Source organism: Penicillium arizonense (genome assembly GCF_001773325.1).
Source record: "Penicillium arizonense strain CBS 141311 chromosome Unknown PENARI_contig028, whole genome shotgun sequence".
Taxonomy (NCBI): Eukaryota; Fungi; Ascomycota; class Eurotiomycetes; order Eurotiales; family Aspergillaceae; genus Penicillium; species Penicillium arizonense.
Window position 1 is genome coordinate 15,845 of NW_019173305.1, and position 19,229 is coordinate 35,073.

Genomic DNA, 19,229 nt, shown 5'->3' on the forward strand with positions numbered 1-19,229 from the left:
CGGCTATCACAATCAAGCCCATAGACGCCCACGAAGGGAACAAAGAGAGATGTTGACCGAGTACCTAATCGAAAGACACGGCCCATCTGTGGGAGGTATTCCTACCGTCTTTCTCCGTGAATTGGGTCATTATCAAAGGATGAAAACTGCGGTTCTTGATACATGTTAGTATGGTCACAAGTATTCAAAGAACCAGATATATCGTAAGTATCGTGCCATGTTGATTGCATACAACGGCAATTCTTCTTTTCAGGATCTTCACAAAATTTCAACATTCCCAAGTAACTTATGGGCTTGTCAGGTAATAGGAAACGCTTAAGATAATGATCATCATAGAAGCAAAGCGGGAACATAGTTCTCGCAACGCAAAATGTAGAACAAGAAAGGAAAATGCCCAACTCACAGTTCCACATTAACAAATCATTGCACTATAGAATGATCTGCTGCGCTTGTTAGGTAGCATGGCAAATCTGGGCGCCAAGACGAAACGGACCGCTAAACATTGGCGACGCAAAAGTAGAGCAAGGAGAAAGCAACTCCTGTCGAGCCCGCAATCCAGAGACCTTGGCAACACCATTTCCGCGGAAATATTGCATCTGACTCCTAACAAGGCTTGGCCGGCATGCAGTCCAACCCTCCCATGCGGGATTCACCCCAATAGATATGGATAGCTGGCTTGCGAGGGATTGGTGAGTCAAACGACGTCAAATAGGCGTCAAGCCTTGGGAATTGGACTATGTCACGCTGGTTCCAGGTGGTGGTGCTCTGCGAGAACTAAGCCTTCGCCAATTCTGCTGCGCAAGTTGCACAAAACGTGCTGTGTGAGTTAGCACCTGGCTTCTCGTTTGCCAGTGCCAGGATATAGGAATGTAGGTATGCTGGGCAATGGTGCGTTGTTCAAGGTGAAGGGGAGAGACAGCAAGTACAGGAGAGGTGAGGGAAGCCAAGTGGAGCATATTAAGCCATGTAGGAGCCATGGGGGGGGCTTGGCTTGGACGATCGACTCGATCGTCATGCTTGGGTCGTCAGTCGGAGACTAGCGAGGAATAATGTCGGTGAAGGAGATGCCTAGAGGCTGGGTAGAGGATATAGAGGGTCCAGCCCTAGACTAGTAGACTAGACTAAGGAGGTGGAATGCCGAGTCTAATAAACAACGAACTTCGACGTTGTATGTTATGTCATGCAAGGGACACGGACCTCATCAGGTGACAGCGTGTGAGCGTGTGTTGGGGTTCTCATTATGTAATGGCGCGTGTCTCCCCGCATCATCACGACAAATAGCGTTGGAGGTGCGTTGGGAGTGCAGGGATGCTAGGGTTTTGTTAGGTAACTAGAACTCCGATGTCTGGGGAACTGAGGGCGGATGCATCGGATTTGCAATGATCGGCTGACCTTGTAAATAAGTACAGTAATAAGCAACTTGGGTTGATGCACTTGGAACCTTGGAGAACACCTCGGAGGCGCTAAAAAGGTTTCGGATTATGTCATAGAATTGGAGTGCCTTGACTTTTACAAGCAATGAGTTATACGAGTACTGACAATGAACTGAGATATAATTAATAGGCAATTATAATTCCAGTAAATAGATAGATACATCGATATCTTCCAATGTTATTTGTTCAGATGTCAAGTCCGAATCCGGCGAGTCCCATACTTTCCGCATGCATATAAAAAAAAAGGAACAAAGCCGCTCCAAAGGTAAAAAAGGGTAATCTACAGGGGTAGCTTGGGGAACTAAAAGCAACTAGATGAATAAGAATTAAGACTAGAAGAGCAGAAATAAAATAAAAATAAAATAAAATAACATCCGAACATACGTAGAGGATCAACAACTCAGATCCGCCACCACAGTTCTTTAAGAAAAAGTTTTGCCCCATGTGGCTATGATCCCGTGCCTTCAACCTCTGACTCTTCAACTTCTACAAACCTCCAATCTGAAGCCTCTCAAGCCAAACCAACACCGATCGGGAGCTCTGCCGTGCAACAGCGGACCACGGGTTTTCCGTGACTAACAGCTTCGCATTTTTTCTCTCCCCCCGCCCCTCTACAAGCCCTAAACACCCGTTAATCCACGGTGTTAATATCTGTTTCTAGTGACCGGGCTCACTTTTCTCTCTTTTTTTTCCCTCTGGAATCTGGGGAAGCTTTTTTACTTTCTTAATTTCGGTAGAATTTTTTTTTTTTCGTGGTCCACTCCAAGGTCCCGACTAGTCCACTGTAGGGCCCTTTATAGAGGGCCTTACCCTCCTCACCATGGCTTCCGTTACTTCCCCTTCGCACTCCAAGCCTCCCTTCCCACACCTCACTTCTGTTCCTTGTGGTGACCATTACCACTCCCGCGACTCCTCTCCCTCGTCTTGTGGCACCCCCGACGGGTCCAGGTCCAGCAGCCAGCGCCGCACGTCTTTCGGCTCCATCAAAGAGGACGTTGAAGACGGTACGTATAGAGATGTGCGAATTAAGACCGAAGACTGACGTGATCTCTGGGATTAGGAATTGCGCAATCGTTCGTGGACAGCCACCAACCCCCATCTCCCCAAGAGCCCAAGGCCGAGCGCAAGGTCGAGCGTCCCGGCTTTGAGATGCAACAGGCCCCGGATTTCTGCTGCCCGTGTGGTGGATTCCTGGGGTGGAAGCAAATTCGACTGGGGGGCAAGAGTCTCAGCCGCAGCTACAGTGATCTCCGCGGATTGGGCCAGTTGCAGGCAAAGGGCTGGGCATGGGAATCGCATGATCATGATCATCAGCCACAGCAGCTGGCTCCTCCGAAGGAGCCTGAGGTAGAAGTGCTGCAGACCCCGCCTGGCACTTCACTTCTGGAGAAACTTCCCCCAGAAGTCCTCGGTTAGTTGGGTTGGCCCATTTATATTTTTATATACTAACTTGTCTAGATCAAATCATTTCTAACCTGGCACTGGATCTCCCACCCAATGGCTACACACCTCGGAACGTTGATTTGGTCTCATGCCTTCTTGCATCGCACACACTACACGCGGCTACACTCGGCGTGTTGTACAGGAACATGACTTTCCCGCACTCGATCATCTTCTCCAAGGCTCTGAACCATATTGCGCAGTACCCAGCTCTCGGCACACTCGTGCGCCGCCTGGATTTTTCGCACTTTACTTCCGTCGGATTAGGCCGCACCAAGCAGATGAACGCTGAAATTCAAAACTTGACCTCGCGAACCCTCCTGCAGTGCTTGGACCTCTTGCCCAACTTGAAGGAATGCTTGCTGCAGGAACACCTCGAGGGAGATATTAGCGTGGATGTCATTCGGAAGTTGTTTATGGGATTGCCGAATTTGCGCGCTGTGGATTTCTGCGGTTGCTCCACTCAGTCTTTCTCCGCGGTCTTCCAAGAGGCCCTAGTCGGTGGACCCGCACTGCCGATGACCTTGCCTAACCTGAAACGGCTCTCGCTCCATGAGTGCAGCACTATTCCCACTCCTATGTTTGACCATCTTCTCTCGCGATTGGTCAACTTGACGCACCTCGATCTGACCCACACCCAAGTCAACGAGTCTGCGCTTACCCTCATTCCTGAGACAGCTCGCATCTCCCACCTGAGCTTGTCCCGATGCACCCGCCTTCGCCCTTCGGCCTTGGTGGAGTTCTTGACCACTCACCCATCCGTCAATGAATCTCTTGTGTACTTGAACCTGTTGACTGACCCGACCCGTTTCCGTCTTCTGGAAGAGGAGGATGTCTCGGCACTGCTGCCCAAGCTTCCGGACACTCTCCGCTCTCTCAATCTGGGCGGTGCAAAGGTCACCTCGGATCACGTCCCATTGCTGGTCCCTCTGACCAAGCACCTACACGAGCTGGGTCTGAGCTCAGCCGACCTCTCAGTCCAGGATGTCAACTGCTTCTTCACGCGGTACCAGGACCCCGCAACAGGAAAGGAGAACAACGAGCCCAGCACTCTCTGCTATCTTGATCTCGCCAAGGTGCCACAGATGACCATCGGAGCCATCTTCAACACAAGCACCTGTCTCTTACTCTCGAACCTGAGCTACCCCCTGCAAGTCATTGAGTTCAGTGACAAGATCATTACACCCTTGCGCGAGCGGGCCAAGACCCAGCGCGTCTCCGTCGGATGGACAGTGCGAGACCTCGGCCGACGTGGCTGGTACGTCCGTGACCCGGCTTCTATCCCCGAACAACCCCTCGACGATGGCTCCCGCTACTGGAAGATGGGCGCACGCTGGTGGGGCATGCGCAAGATCCCCATGGCAGTGGGCGACGTCGGCGGCCTCTACGGTCACTACATGTTCAAGAAATGATCTGCAAATGGCTTGAGCGTTCTGTTCTAAAAGCGTGCTCGCTGGATCTTTATTTTTGCCGATACCCTTGGTTTGAATCTTTCTCATTTTTCTCGATTTTGCGTTTTCTATGGGAGGATTGCTTCTGATCATGCCTTTCTTCATTGCTTTTTTTCATTGCTAATCTATTTTCCTTACTTTTTGACGATCATGAATGTTGGTATCCGGTCTATGCATGGTGGCGCGAAACATGGTTTACGAATTTCGGCATTCTGGCTCCTGGCTTTCGGGTTCGTGCTCTCGGTCGCGTCTATTTGGTTTTGCATAGCATCGTGGGATCTCGTCAGCGGTGTGTTTTTTTTTATGCTCATACTGGCTTTGGAGTTGATGTACTTACAATCTGGATTTCATCTCTACTCATAAAGTATTTTACCTTCACTTTTTATCTCTTGGTTAGTATTAGTAGTAAGACAACCATGCCGAACTGGGGAACAAGTTGCCGTCATCGTTTTACGCACATATTACTTTGACTCTCCGGAAGAATATAGCCAATAGGTAAGTACAGGTCGAGTAATAGTAAGCTTCGAAAATGTCATGATAAAAACAAAGACAAGTAGATTGCCATTCGGACGAATAACGACAATTTGGATATGACCGGATAAGCAGACACGTTTCCAATAAAAACATCTAATAGAACAGAATCTATTGCACATTGAGGAGACCCCTCCCTAAACAGCAATCCCTCAAATAATCAATAGAATCTTAGGGCATCAACTCACAGGTGACGCTTGGCACATGTCATGTGATGAATCCAGAAGAGCCGCATTCTCATCCATCACTTTCACCTCGACAACTCTCCCAGTCACGAAGGCCCTAGACCTTGCTCACCTCACTTCACCCTTGGGGAGATTTTCTCTCATCCCGATGGGTGGTTCCAGTGTCACCTCGCAGGACAGTGGAAGCTGTCAACACACGCGACGATGGCACCTCCGAGCGGAGCGGCCGCGTACAAGAAGACAGACGGCTCCTTGACCATTTCCGCTGACGAGCAGTCTGTGTCATGGACTCCTGCTGCAGCGGGTGCTGCTGCCCCCATAACTATTTATGTGGCCAATATTTCCAGTGAGTGGATTTGGATTTGGATTGCTTTGCCTTTGTCATTTTTGCCTTTCGCTAACGGCAGGATGTGCCGTCCAGATTTACAACAAACACCGGCTTCCAAACCGAAAGTCATGCTGAAGATCTTTGCCCGAGCTCCTGATTCTCCTCCTGATAGTACACCCGAGGCATATGTTTTCCAGTTTACGGGTGGAGCAGATGCCCGCCCGCAGGCTGATGCTATCAAAGAAACACTCAGTGCCCGGATTAACACATTACGATCGCAAACACCCTCACAGACACCGGCGCCGGGTGGAAGTGGGAGCGGTGAGGGCGTGTCGGCAGCGATGGCAATTGCGAATGCCGTCACATCTGCGGGGACATCAAAGAACCCACTAGACGATGAGAACAAGCTTCGAACCAATGGCGAGTTGCAGCAGTCATTACTGAAAGCAGATTCGAATCTCCGCCGGATGTTCACCGAGGGATTAAATACAAAACCTGATGCGTTAACGTCTGGTCAGTTCATGTCACAGTTCTGGTCGACGCGGCTGCATTTGCTGCGTGCGCATGCTATTGAGCAGAGCCAGATGCGCGGCTCGTATAATGTACTTTCATCGCTGAAGCCGCGTGTTGAGGGTGATAATGTTACTCGGATGAATATCAGCAAAGAGCAGATTGCGCTTATCTTTTCGCAGCATCCGCTGGTTAAGCGTGTTTATGATGAGATTGTGCCGAAGCTCAACGAGCAGCAGTTTTGGTCGCGGTTTTTCCAGAGTCGGCTTTTTAAGAAGCTTCGTGGAGAGCGGATCTCTGATGCTGATGCTACTGATGCTATTCTGGATAAATATCTTCGGACGGATGATGCTGCTCGGCCAGGTCGTGACGGTAATGTTCATCACTTTTTGGATCTTGCGGGTAATGAAGGCAATCATAGCCAGCGGCGTGGCAACCGGCCGGATCTTGATATGAGACCGTCTGGTATGGATAAAGTGCCTATCATTCGGACGTTGAATAGCCTGAGTGAGAAGATCATGGCTAATGTGGCACCATCCGATGGTGATATGAGTGCGCCCATTGGTTTGAATGAGGAGGCGTGGAAGAATCTCCAGTTGCAGGATCTCCGTGGAGATGAAGAGCAGAGCCGGATCACATTGAATATTCGCGACCAGAGTCGGTTCTTCTCCAGTACACAGGAAGAAGACAAGAGCAAGCAGTTTGCCCAACAAGACCCGGACCAGCTTTTACAGACTCTTCGCGCAGAGATCGCTCAGGATCTCCCGCCACAAGGAAACACCCAACTGCGTCTACTGGTCGATCCCGGCGATGACGAGGACGAGGAAATGGAAGACGCACCCGCCAGCCGGCGGCCGGTAGGGTCTTCCGCCGCTCTACACGACTCCTTCGCCCAGATCCTGGAAGCAGTGCGCGACCGACGTGCCCAACTAAACGAACAATCAACCTCAGAGACTCATGGCCTCTCAATAGCCCTCTTCGACCGATTAACCCTGACACACGCCACAACCACAGAATTTCTGCACCAATTCTGGCAAGCATACTTATCAGGCAATCCGGACCGCGCTGGAGAAGTCGCATCACTAGCCGAGTCTCTTCAGCGAGCATCAGAACGAATCAAAGCTGTTGCAAATGACGCAGAAGCCGATCGCAAGGTCGAGGTTGACCGGCTAAAGCAGCACGCACGCGACGTGTTCGAGCGTACTCAGCGCAAGATCCGGCCTAGGCTTGATGATGTGGGGGGTGGTCAGAAGGTCGTCAATCAGCTCCTCGGACCTACGCTCCATGCACTGGATGTCGCTTTGAATCGATACCAGGCGGAATTGGCTGAGCAGAACAAAGAGGCGGCTGCGATGGCTGCGTAGAGATGAGATGAGATGCAAAAGGATTATTGGCGTTTTGCTGGGCTTGATTGTATACTATAATACCTTGAAGATCTTTCTATACAAATGCGAACAGAAAAGCATATCAAAAGCAAAGCTGTAGATTGTACTCAGAAGCTAAAAAAATAGACTAAAATCTCGGCATGCCGAGGTACCCCAGACTTCGGGTCCATCCACTTCCAGCCAACTGTCCCCTCAACTTCATCTACTCACCTTCGCCTCCACCACCACCACAACTACCACTACCACTACCACCAACCCCGAATGAAACAATCATACACCCCATAACCACCCCCACCTTGAGCCCATTTTCAGCCCTCACCAAAAAGGCTCAAAACCCAAAATGCTCACCTCCGGCCTAACAAACACACCCCTAACGAAACTCCTCCTAATCTACACAATCGCCTCCTCAGTCGCCCTCTCCCTCTTCGACATAAAACACCTCGTGACAATCTTTGTCTCGCCCCATTTCTGGCCCTACGCTCAATTCTGGCGCGCGGCAGTATGGCACCTAGTCGGCTTTGCCAATTCCACTGAGGCGCTCTTTGCTTCTATGCTTGTTTATCATTTGAGGGTTGTTGAGCGTGCGTGGGGGAGGAGGAAGATGGCGGTTAGTTTCCCTCACCCCACCCTCTGGAATCTAGCATGGATGGAGGGATTGGATTGAGAATCTGCCGGTTACTGATTCAAGACGCTGTATAGACCTTCCTCCTAACAACGCTCCCATACACAACTCTCCTCCCACCCCTCCTCCTCTCCTTCCTCCTCCGCCCTCTCTCACTCAATAACCTCAATTATCTACCATCCGGCCCGACGGCTCTGATCTTCGCCCTGTTGGCGCAGTATCATGCGAGTATCCCGCATACATATCGGTATCGGATTGGGACGACGACGACGTCTCCTGCTGTTGCCGCCACCACTACAGAAACAGACAACAATGAAACACAGACCGCAGATAACCAGCGCAAACCCCCGAAACCAAGCCTGACTCTCCTCCTCTCCGACAAATCAACAACCTATCTCGTCGCCGCTCAACTTGCCCTCTCCCAATTTCCTGCTATGCTGCTACCAGCTGCGCTAGGGTGGATTGTTGGATTTGCTTGGCGTGCTGAGATCTTACCTGGTCTTTCGCCTGCTGCGAATGGGTTTAGGGTTCCTGCTTGGGTTGTTGGGGAGAGGGAGCGGAGGGGTACTGCTGGTGCTGGTGGGGAGAGGGAGAGGTATGAGGATTTGAGGAGGAGGTTGGAGGGGGAGGCTGCTGCTTCCGCTGAGGCTTCGGGGTTGGATGGGGGTGGGGCTGGACGTGGTGTTGATAGGCGGAATGAGACTGCTGCTGTTGTTGATCGGTTGAGGGGGGATTGGTAGATCTGTTTGCATTTTGGTTGCGATTTTTGCTAAGGGATAAGATCGTTTACATTTCTACTTATACATTCGTGTTTATGGTTATGGCCTTGCTATCTGGTATAGCTTGTATGGCAGATAAATTGGCCCTGTCTCCGTAGTCGTTCTAAGATATAGTTTACTAGTATGCATTATCCATGCTATGCTGGTGTATTGGATATCAAGTAGGGTTGAGGTTGAAGTGGCGGCTTCTAAAGGATGAACCATGACACCGCTAGAACAAGAGAAGCCCATGTAAGACAGGAAAAAGGTAGAACACCACATAAACACCATATCAGTCATATCTAATGCAAAGCTTTGCCCTGGAGGAACCATGACCATAACCATAACCATCACCATCACCATCAGCGGCCATTGCGGCTCCGTCGCATATTTTCCTTACACTCATTGCAATACCATTTAACTGCAAAACGATTAGCATCACCCATCCCACGAGTAAGCCAAGAAAAGAAATAAACATACCATTCTTCCCAGGTGGTTTGGTCAAGCCCACACAAGACAAATGGAACCATTCGCGCGGGCAGGCGTCGTTATCACAAGCGACCATCTCACCGAAACTGATCTCGTTACAGTAACAGTACCGCGGCTCGCCCTCTTCGTCTTCGTCGTCGCCTTCATGGAGGGACTCGTCGTCGGAGGGTATGGCGGGTGGTGGGATAGGTTTCTTCTGTGTGCGCTTTGTCGAGGCAGGGTCTTGGCTTCTTGTTGGTCGTGCGCGTTGCTGGGTTGGTTCATATGTCGAGAGGACTGGTGTTGAGGTTTTAGATGTGCGTCCTTTGCTTGCTTCGTTTTCACCCGAGTCGGCTTTGCCGTCCAGGTCTTCCCGTTTGGATCCGGCTGGTACTGATGTTCGTGCGCTGGAGTCTTCGTAGTCGCGGTGGAGGTCTGCGACGAGTTCGTTCTTGATTGAGCCGTCGCGGGGTATCGATCTTGAATCGATGGTTTTGTCTGTGGAGGAATAGAGTTAGTGGGTAGGCTTGAAGTAGGGGGGGAGATATGATGACGTACTGTTGTTTGGCTGGCCAATGCGGTTTGAGGCCGAGGATGATGGCCGTTGTCGTGCGTTGCTTGTTGATCCGGCATTTTGCTGAGTCCGTGAAGATTGTGGCCTCGACGTGGGACCTGGGCTGGCTGCCACCCGCGGGGCATTGAAAGTTCCAATCAATGGCGATGGGGCCAAGACAGGCGATCCAGCATTTGATGCATTGGCCCTGGAATAGCGTTAGTTTAGTGCATTGTGGGGTACGGTAGGGCAAAACATACTTCTTGCGCGCAGCAGCAGTCGGATTCGGTGCGCGAGACCGCTTCTTCTCCGCGGGGTCCTTGTTTGCGGCCCTCTGGCTCTGTGCACCGCTAGCAGACCGTTCCATTGGGATACTCGCGTCTACAGGGAGTGCTGGGCGTTCCACCTTCCGACGCTTGGGTGCAGCGCTCGGATCAGCTGTGTTATCGCCGCCACGAGATTTCCCATTATTGGTCTTGCGAGCACCGGAGCTCCGTGATTCCTCATAGTCTGCATCAACATGCGCACGACGTTGCTTCCGCGCCAATACAGCTTCGCGTCGAGCCTCGCTGCGGCTAGCGGCTTCAGCTTCGTGAAGTACGTGCGATAGATCTTGTCTGTGGTTGACTGCTTCGCGGCGGGGGCGCTCGTTGGTCGCTGCCTTCGCGGCGGTCTTGTTGGAGTAGGCCCAGTGGGTCAGACTGCCCAGGCGAGCTTCTTCGCTGATCTCACCTGCAATGTATGGGAATACGGTATCCAGCCGGACGACTTGGCGGTCCAATTCCTCGTTCGCGTTCGAAATGACGTGGTTCTTCTCGTCGGCGGTCATCATTAGGTCGGAGAGACTCTGTCGTACACGATCAAAGAGAAGCCGGCGACTTTTGCTTTCGGACGATTCGGGTGTTTGAGAGAGATCCTGGCGCAAAAGGAAAAAAAAGCATTAAACCAAATATCCACGTAGATGAAGCAGATTGAAGAGTCGACTTACCTGGGGCAATACATCCTCACGAACCACACCCCCGACGATAGGCGCGGGATGAGGAGGGTGAGCCACCGGCTGCGACTCGGAAGAATGCTCAAGCAGCTGGAGCAGATTTTCCTCGAGAGCCCATGCCTTCGCATCAACCTCCTTTAGTAAAGAGTTGTGGCGTCGAAACTCGCGAGGAAGCGCAGTGATAGCGTCTGTAAAATGCGTGAGAGCAGGGTAGAAGCCGTGCGGCACAGGGGGCGCGGAAGGAATTTCAGCAGTCGAGCCTCGGCCGAACGCGAAAGAGGATCGTCCGATGGTTTTGGAGGTTCGAGACGGGTTTGTTCGTGTCTGACGGGCCGACTGGCGTATTCCCTGGCCCTGGGGGTTCATGGCTGACGATGAGACGGCGGACATTGTGAATGGGAGAGTCGGGACTGGGAGCTGCGCCGTTGGGAGGGTTCGGGGGGTCTAACCCAATTTTAGGGCAGAATGGGACGATGTGGACAATCAATGGTAATCAGCAATGACCTGTGAGCATTTACAAGAGCTAACACCTCATGTAACACTCGGAGGGCATCGATGCAAGAGAACTGCCTCTGGCAAGTTTGAGTGCGGAGAAGAGCAATCGGATCAGGTGAGATGCGGCCTGTGGGATCAGGCACCACTTTGCTGAATCATCAGTGCACATGGGTGACATCATTTCAGGCACGAAGTATACCGCAGTCAAGTCAAGTGAAGTGGATATTAGTAGAGCCTCGGGTATGTGACTACTTAATTATATGCCAGGAGCCTCTCGCACATAAACCCGTTGGGATGAAATGCTACTGTCTTACAGTACGTCTCGAAACTGGTGTCACCACGTACGCTCTTCGATTGTTTTCTGGAACCCTATACTATACCTGTATCCTTCTGGATACAGTACACACCCCTTGATTATTACATGATTCATGTCTTGTAACTGTATGTCCAGTTCATAGTAGCCTCGCACTAGAATCCCGCACTCGCCGAGATCACAGAACTGAGCTTACCTCACGTTCTCGAATGGCTCTCTTGCCGAAGCAGACAGTTTTCTTTTGATTGACCGCACCGTTCGGACAACAAGCACACCAATATGGACATCGTAGCTTCTGCTCAAGCCGCCGCGACGCTAGCTGGCATGTTTCTCGAAATTGTACAGGTCACAAAGCATGTTATCGAGAACATGAAAGGAGCACGAGCTAGTCTAGTGGAAAGGTTCACTCGCGCAGAACGCATCCGTCTAAACCTGGAGCTCTTCCGTTCGCTCACTAACAAACTTTCTGACCCGATAGAGGAAACCACTGCCCTTTCATTCAATGAGAGTGTATATAGGATAATCTACATAACAGAGTTCCTCTGCCGGGTGCGGCTAGGAGACATCTAGCGGTGGCAGTGGCAACGGAGTAACAACGACGACTGCTCACACCTCAAGGAATATCACCAGCAAAGCCTGAGCTACAAAGACAGAGGATTAGTCACAATACGAGCCGACAGTTACTCCAACCTGCATTTCAGACGCCTTATGTCTTTCAGGAACATCTCAATATGCCCAATTCGATCAATCACGGGATTTAATTATCGACACGGATTTATACACGACGTACGTCATGCCCTTCATATGCAATATGCAATATAAAGTGATGTGAAAGGTGGAAACAGTGGAGAATGCTACTACGATGGTAAGGGTCCTCTAATAGGCAGTGGCTGTCAGCTCGCGGTCGAGGGTTACGATATCGTTTGTGAGATTACGGGCAAGAGCCTGAAAGCGTAAGTTAAGTTTTCATATGGACTCCTTCGCCCTTTGCTATTGTCGTTTTCTGACCCCAGAACCAGTGCATATGACACGATTCGCGACAAATGTGGAACCAAATGTGGTGTTGCCGAATTCGGGAATGACTGTCAGGTCGGGATGGCGACTTGGGAGGATGGATCATGCGGCACGACTGCTAAGGGTGGCATTGACCTGACCAATCCTGCTAATTGGAACTGAATTGGCGAAAGGACAAACTAATGATGTTGTTGTTGTTGTTGTTGTTGTTGTTGTTGTTGTTGTTGTTGTTGTTGTTGATGATGTGTCTGTAGTAGTAGTCTCCCACAATAAATTTTTCATTTTTGAGACCGCCCACTGTCAAAATAATCAAAACACGAGACTAGTCTGCACAGACTTAGCTGCTGATGCTATTGTGCATAGGGAAAATATCTAGGCTATATAGCGGATGGTCTTTAACCCGGCCAACACAGTAGTTTCTCTCAATCCAAGTATTACCAACTCACCCACAATCCAATTTCTTTCGGTTTTCACGTATAATGTCTTTAGAATACCGGTCATTCCATACTTTCAGAAACTTCAATCTCCTAAATTGTATAAAAGACGTAAAGTTTGACCACCATTCGGGCTTAGAAATATCCCGAAACGGGCAGAATTCACGAGCTAACCTGAGCCCACGAATCAAGTTCCCGCCTTATCCGTCTCACGTCCTAGAACCGTGTCACTGCCATGAATTCAAAATGTCCATGTCAGCTGCGTCGAACGAAGTCATCATTCTGATTGCGCAGCAATTACAATCGCAAGCAGATCTCGCTGCGCTGGTGCAGGTTAACTGCCGCCTCAATCACCTTATAAAGCACATCTTATATCAATACAACCTACAGCAACGGAACGGGGATGGTATTCTCCAGGCAGCCAGGCTAGGATTAACCCCTGCGGTAGTCCAATTTATCAAAGAAGGATACCCTGTGGAAGACCGACCAATCCATGCCGAGGAACACCCAGCACGACCTGGATTTCTACGGTGGGACCCGTGCTCATGTCGACTGGAGCAGCCTATTCTTTGTGCTGCAGAATATGGACATTCGGAGCTTGTGAAATATCTTCTACGCGCAGGCTCCGGACCAGATTTTGAGAACAACCTAGGCGAAACGCCTATGCATCTAGCAGCGAAAAACGGGTTCCTCTCGGTTATCAAGGTCCTGCTCGAAAAAGGCTACACCATACCATTCCTCATGGATAACGACACCAAATTCACGTTGGCTCCTATCAAAGAGGCTGCTTTGAAAGGACATACGCATGTGGTCGAACATTTATTGTCCTATGCTCCAAGCCCCCGTGACTATGCTTCTTCGACCCTTCCATTTGCCGCTATTTCCGGTAACATAGCCTTGGTATCTATGCTCCTTGATCATGGGGCAGACATCAACTACAAGTACATTGAACGCCATGCTCCTAGGATGGCTCTATACCCACACGATGAACGAGGGCACGTATCGACTGCTTTATCAGTAGCAGCCAGACTCGGGCATCTGGATCTGGTGACCTTTTTGCTTGCTAACGACTCTGACGTTGAAGTCACAACGGGGGCGTCTAGTCTCTGGGAGACCGCCTTGTACCTGGCAATTGCGAAAGGCCACGAAGAGGTCGTTGAGGTGCTTTTGGCTCACGGTGCTGATGTCGAAGGTGGACATATCAGTGCTGCTATTGAGCAACGCAACAAGAAATCACTAGAGATGCTCATCACCAAGTACGGAACCGAAAACTGCCAGACCAATTTCCTGGAGCTCGCAGCAGAGGCTGGCGACATGGAAATATTCCAGATCTTATTCGATAAAGGCTTCGAAGACCAAGAAAGGGCTTTCCTGAAAGCAATCGAATGCGGTCAAGAGGAAATCGTCGCCCTTCTTCTGTCACGAGGAACAGATCCTGATTTACCAACCATCCGTGAGTGTGCAATCGGCAAAGCAATCGTCCATCGTAATGTCGGCATCATGGAATTACTATTATGCCATGGCGCTCACATTTACCCCGAAACCTTACGAGGCGCAAAAACTTTTGCCCCTGGGCATATAGCAAAGTTGGCAGAACAGTTTCCTGTGCATTCCCTCGGGAAGAAGGCCATGTATCCGTCTATCTATCAGCCCTCGAGGGAGGGGGGGAGATCATGGGATAATGATTGGGGGTCCACCCAGAGGAGACTTTGGTGAAAGCAACCGAATACCCTGTGCTGACATGAGATTCTCGACAGACAGAACCCCCTCGTTATTTGTATCGCCGTCGTTCCGTGAGGGCAAAAAAAAGAATCAAAGAAAACCGACCACACGATATGACAAAATCCATCACTGGACATACCATCCACATTTAATTCTACGATTACCTCCCTTGGTAGATTGAAATACTACACCTCGTACGCTACTTAGTATTACAATTAGGCTTCTACACGACCCAATTGGACCCGGACCAGTTTTGGGTTGGGTTTTGGGTCCTAACCTCGGACCTAAGATATGTTTTAGGTTATTCTAGGTGACCTAATAAAAACCCTAGGTACCTAATCGGGTAACAAATATTATAAATACACGCTTACTGTTCGGGGAAGTGACACAAGCAAGCAAGAATATCATGTCAGCGACAGATATAGGAATGTAGAAGACGTATCTCCAACCGAGAGCTGCCGTCAAAAAGCCCCCTGTGATCAGGTCAAGTGAGAATTCAATCCCAACAAGGCCCTAAAGAGAGTCACAGCGATTAGACTGTCTTTCTCGACAAAGAAATCGGCGATAATACCCAGCGCAGAAGGAATGGGAATGCATACGCGCCCGCCACTATGATTTTATATTGCTACCGAATTAAGGTCCGACTAGTTACCGCTAGCGAATAGTAATGACCGAGCACTATATACTAGCACAGCCCCTAGGTTCTTCGGAGGACTAGCATTCAGCCTCTCTCTTTTCAAAAAGCATATACGTCTACCTACGCACTATACTGTAGTTCTTGAGAACAAGGTGGGAGTCTAAATGCGAAATCAATCCTAGGAAAAACGAGCAGGGCTCCGCGTAAACCAACTAGTGCCTTTATTTTACATATAACTTAGATTTTAGGATAGACCGGGATCCCGTGTGAGAAACCAAGAGTGGCCCGATACAGCAAATCCAAGACACGGCGTATACACCATCGAGAAAACAAAGTAAATCGATACAATAATGAAAAGATAAGGTGGTACAAAGTAAACAGACGCTAGCTCCTATAAGAACCGATGAGATAGGAAACCAAACTCAACACAGGTGACAGTGTCCGAACACTTTCAACTTTCTAGAGTTCAAACTAGATCGCAAAGAAGGGAAAGGCGTTTACTCGCCCTTCAGGTGTTCCTGATGGATGGAGAAAGCATCCGCCAGGAAGTCCTCCTCCTCCTTCAAGTGAACGGCCTTGAGACCGGTGGCGACGGAGGCGGAACCAGTGCGGCCAGCGTACAGGACGTGGCGGCGGTTGTGGTGCTCGGTGGCGTTGAGCAGGCTCTCGATACGGGGCTGGGCGTAGGACCAGGCACCTGCATTGAGGGGCTCCTCCTGACACCAGACGATGTCCTTGGCGTTGGGGTAGCTGTCAAGGTTCTCCTTCAGCTGAGCCCAGGGGAAGGGGTGCAGCTGCTCAACACGGGTGATAGCAGTGTTGCGGATACCGTTGGCCTCACGGTGCTTGATAAGAGCAGCGTAGACCTGGCCAGAGCAGAGAACAACGCGCTCGATCTTCTCGGGCTCGTCAACGGAGGTACCGTGGCCCTCTTCGGGAATGATCCACTGGAAGTGAGAGTCACCGGTCAGGGCCTCAATGTCGGAACGGGCAATGGGGTGACGCAGCAGAGCCTTAGAGAAGAAGATGACCAGAGGCTTACGGAACTGGCGGTGGATCTGGCGACGGAGGATGTGGAACAGGTTGGCAGGAGTGGTCATGTTGACAATCTGCATGTTGCAGTCCTGGTGTTGGCGGTCGAGCTTGTCAGCCGAAGGGAAGACGCGGGGCTCCTCGTTGCAAAGCTGCAACCAGCGCTCCATACGACCGGAAGAGTGCTCAGGGCCCTGGCCATCGTAACCGTGAGGCAGGGAGACAACCAGGCCGGAACGCTGCAGCCACTTGGTTTCACCGGAGGCGATGAACTGATCAATAATACACTGAGCGTTGTTGGCAAAGTCACCGAACTGAGCCTCCCACATCACAAGGGCGTTGGGGGAGGTGAGAGAGTAACCGTACTCGAAACCGAGACTAGACAAAAGGTCAGCATCTATCCCATTAGAAGTACTGCACAATTTTAAAACTTACACGCCGAACTCGCTGAGAGAGGAGTTGGAGATGACGAAGCTACCCTGCTTGTCACTGATGTGCTGCAGGGGAGTGTAAGTGCCCTCGGCATCCTGGTCGTGCAGGACGGCGTGACGCTGAGAGAAGGTACCACGCTCAACATCCTGACCGGAAACACGGACGTGGTAGCCCTCGTCGACAAGCGAACCGAAGGCAAGAGCCTCAGCAGTAGCCCAGTCGATGTTCTTACCCTCATCGACGGTCTTCTTGCGGTTGCTCAAGATACGCTTGAGGTTGCGGTGGAGGGTGAATCCCTCGGGGACACCGCTGCCGCTGACCTTGTCAGCGATATGAGCAAGAGTCTTCTGGTTAACAGCGGTAGGCAGGTGAGGCAGGACCTCGGTAGCCAGCTCCTTGGGAGTCTTGAAGTTGTTCCACGCGGAAGTCAGCCACTCCTTGCTGGTGGGCTGGTAGTCCTTGCTGCGGTCGAAGCTGTCGCCGAGCATGCCCCAGACCCACTTCTTGTGCTCGTCGATGTCCTCCTTGGTGAAGCTGCCTTCAGCAATGAGCTTCTCAATGTACTTGTCAAGCTGAGCCTTCTGCTCGGCAATGCGCTTGTACATCAGAGGCTGGGTGAACGAGGGCTGGTCAGTCTCGTTGTGACCCTGCTTACGGTAGCAGACCATGTCAATGACAACGTCGCGCTTGAACTCGGCACGCCAGTCAGCAGCGACCTGGCAGACGTAGTTGACAGCCTCGACATCATCGGCGTTCACGTGGAAGACGGGAGCATCGATGGACTTGGCGATGTCCGAACAGTAGGGGGTGGAACGAGAGTAACGAGGATCAGTGGTGAAACCGATCTGGTTGTTCACGACAAGGTGGATGGTACCACCAGTGGAGTAAGCGGGAAGAGAGTGGAATCCCATGGTCTCGTAGACAACACCCTGACCAGCAAAGGCAGCATCACCGTGGAGCAGAACACCCATGGCGGAGTCGTAGTTGGTCTCGTCGTTGTTGTAGTGCTGGATGGCACGGGTCTTGCCGAGCACAACGGGGTCCTCAGCCTCTAGATGGGAGGGGTTGGCAACCAGAGACAGCTGCACCCGCTTACCGGAGGGAGTGGGACGCTCGAAGTTCATACCCAAGTGGTACTTGACATCACCAGAACCCTCATCGGAAGGCTCAGTGGAGCCAGCGAACTCACTGAAGATTGACTCGTTGGGCTTGCGGACAACGTTGGACAGGACGTTGAGACGTCCACGGTGAGGCATACCAATGACAATGTCCTTGATGCCGTAGTCGACACTACGGTCGATCAGCGCCTTCATACCAGGGACCAGGGTCTCGCAACCCTCAAGACCGAAACGCTTGTCGTTAGGGAACTTGGTGGCGAGGAAGGCCTCGAAGCTGGAACTCCAGATCAGACGGTCAAGGATGCGGCGCTTGTCGTCAACGGAGTAGTTGTAAGGCTGAGGGATCTCGAAGCGGTCACGAATCCACTCGCAGGGTTTGCGGTCAGGAATGTGAATGTATTCAACACCGTAAGAACCGCAGTAGATCTTTTCGCAGGCGTCAATGATCTCGCGCAGAGTCATCTTCTTGCGGCCGTCGGTGGCGAAACGGGGTAGGATACCGGGTCCAAGAGCAAACTCCTGGTCCAGGTCACGCTCGGTGAAACCATAGTGATCAAGCTCGAGCTCCTTCGGCTTGTCGTAGCCAAAGGCCTCTGCCTCTCCGCGGATACCGAGAGGGTCGATCTTAGCCTTGTGGTGACCACGGGCCTGGTAAGCGCGCACCAACAACTGAACCTTCAAGTGGTTTGTCACGTCAACGCCAGCGGAGAGACCCTCACCGGGCATATCTTGAGGGACACCTCCGGTAGGGGTGGGGACGAGGGTGGGAGGAGGAGTGAACGCCTGAGAGATGGGCATGTTACCCTCTTCCATGTTCTTGAAATAGGTCTGCCACGAGATGTGGACACTGGAAGGGTCGTTCTTCCATGCCAGGTACATTTCATCGACATAGTTGGCGGTGTTGCCAGAGAGGAAGGAATCGTTGGGGTCCTATCCGCGTAAGAGCAAAATTGCACCGTCTCGTTAGTTGAATGTCCCATTTCTCGAATTCCCCGAATCGGGGACCATTGTCGAATCGCGAGCGATCGTCACGGTTATTGTTGCTTACCACTCCCTGAGTTGTACTTTCCGCGGGGGCGGCATAGTATCTGGCACCGTTGAAAGCACGGTCGACAACAGCGAGAGGGCGACGGGCGCTCATGCTGAAGCCGGAGCTTTTTGATGCGCTGCGAGCGCTCGAGGCGAGGTGGAAGGAGCGGCGGCATGCTGGGGAGGTCGCACCACGCAGCATACCGCTGTGGGTGGCCTTCAAAGCAGTGTTTCTAAACATTGCGGGATTTTTCGTGGATCGAGGGATCCAATGAAGTTGGAAGAATCGAGAAGAGGAAAGGAGATTAAGACTGGAGATTGAGACCCTGTAAGTCAAATTAGACG

At 51.3% G+C, this 19,229-nt stretch overlaps 7 protein-coding genes across 7 annotated transcripts; 5 read left to right on the plus strand and 2 right to left on the minus strand.

The window, feature by feature from the left end:
• Nucleotides 1–2,253: 2,253 nt before the first annotated feature.
• PENARI_c028G01919 (Leucine Rich Repeat domain protein) lies at nucleotides 2,254–4,285 on the plus strand (the record flags this gene model as incomplete). Its single annotated transcript, XM_022636167.1, has 3 exons — nucleotides 2,254–2,437; nucleotides 2,494–2,844; nucleotides 2,892–4,285. 3 exons carry the CDS (start codon nucleotides 2,254–2,256, stop codon nucleotides 4,283–4,285), a joined length of 1,929 nt encoding a protein of 642 aa, XP_022483926.1.
• Nucleotides 4,286–5,244: 959 nt separating this feature from the next.
• Nucleotides 5,245–7,242, plus strand: PENARI_c028G11499 (TFIIH subunit TFB1 family protein; the record flags this gene model as incomplete). The annotated part of the gene is made up of 2 exons (XM_022636247.1): nucleotides 5,245–5,386; nucleotides 5,462–7,242. 2 exons carry the CDS (start codon nucleotides 5,245–5,247, stop codon nucleotides 7,240–7,242), a joined length of 1,923 nt encoding a protein of 640 aa, XP_022483903.1.
• A 361-nt stretch (nucleotides 7,243–7,603) lies between these two features.
• dscB lies at nucleotides 7,604–8,625 on the plus strand (the record flags this gene model as incomplete). Its single annotated transcript, XM_022636201.1, has 2 exons — nucleotides 7,604–7,870; nucleotides 7,963–8,625. 2 exons carry the CDS (start codon nucleotides 7,604–7,606, stop codon nucleotides 8,623–8,625), a joined length of 930 nt encoding a protein of 309 aa, XP_022483936.1.
• Nucleotides 8,626–9,005: 380 nt separating this feature from the next.
• Nucleotides 9,006–11,048, minus strand: PENARI_c028G06384 (putative PHD finger domain protein (Ing1); the record flags this gene model as incomplete). The annotated part of the gene is made up of 5 exons (XM_022636203.1): nucleotides 9,006–9,064; nucleotides 9,124–9,609; nucleotides 9,670–9,872; nucleotides 9,925–10,580; nucleotides 10,653–11,048. The coding sequence occupies 5 exons, from the start codon at nucleotides 11,046–11,048 to the stop codon at nucleotides 9,006–9,008; spliced, it is 1,800 nt and encodes a 599-aa protein (XP_022483981.1).
• A 697-nt stretch (nucleotides 11,049–11,745) lies between these two features.
• PENARI_c028G03814 (uncharacterized protein) lies at nucleotides 11,746–12,642 on the plus strand (the record flags this gene model as incomplete). Its single annotated transcript, XM_022636189.1, has 3 exons — nucleotides 11,746–11,911; nucleotides 12,350–12,419; nucleotides 12,486–12,642. 3 exons carry the CDS (start codon nucleotides 11,746–11,748, stop codon nucleotides 12,640–12,642), a joined length of 393 nt encoding a protein of 130 aa, XP_022483987.1.
• Nucleotides 12,643–13,160: 518 nt separating this feature from the next.
• Nucleotides 13,161–14,711, plus strand: PENARI_c028G10311 (ankyrin repeat domain-containing protein; the record flags this gene model as incomplete). The annotated part of the gene is made up of 2 exons (XM_022636237.1): nucleotides 13,161–14,545; nucleotides 14,672–14,711. The coding sequence occupies 2 exons, from the start codon at nucleotides 13,161–13,163 to the stop codon at nucleotides 14,709–14,711; spliced, it is 1,425 nt and encodes a 474-aa protein (XP_022483970.1).
• A 1,059-nt stretch (nucleotides 14,712–15,770) lies between these two features.
• kgd1 (alpha-ketoglutarate dehydrogenase KGD1) lies at nucleotides 15,771–19,125 on the minus strand (the record flags this gene model as incomplete). The annotated part of the gene is made up of 3 exons (XM_022636161.1): nucleotides 15,771–16,683; nucleotides 16,741–18,785; nucleotides 18,904–19,125. 3 exons carry the CDS (start codon nucleotides 19,123–19,125, stop codon nucleotides 15,771–15,773), a joined length of 3,180 nt encoding a protein of 1,059 aa, XP_022483918.1.
• Between the last annotated feature and the right edge of the window lie 104 nt (nucleotides 19,126–19,229).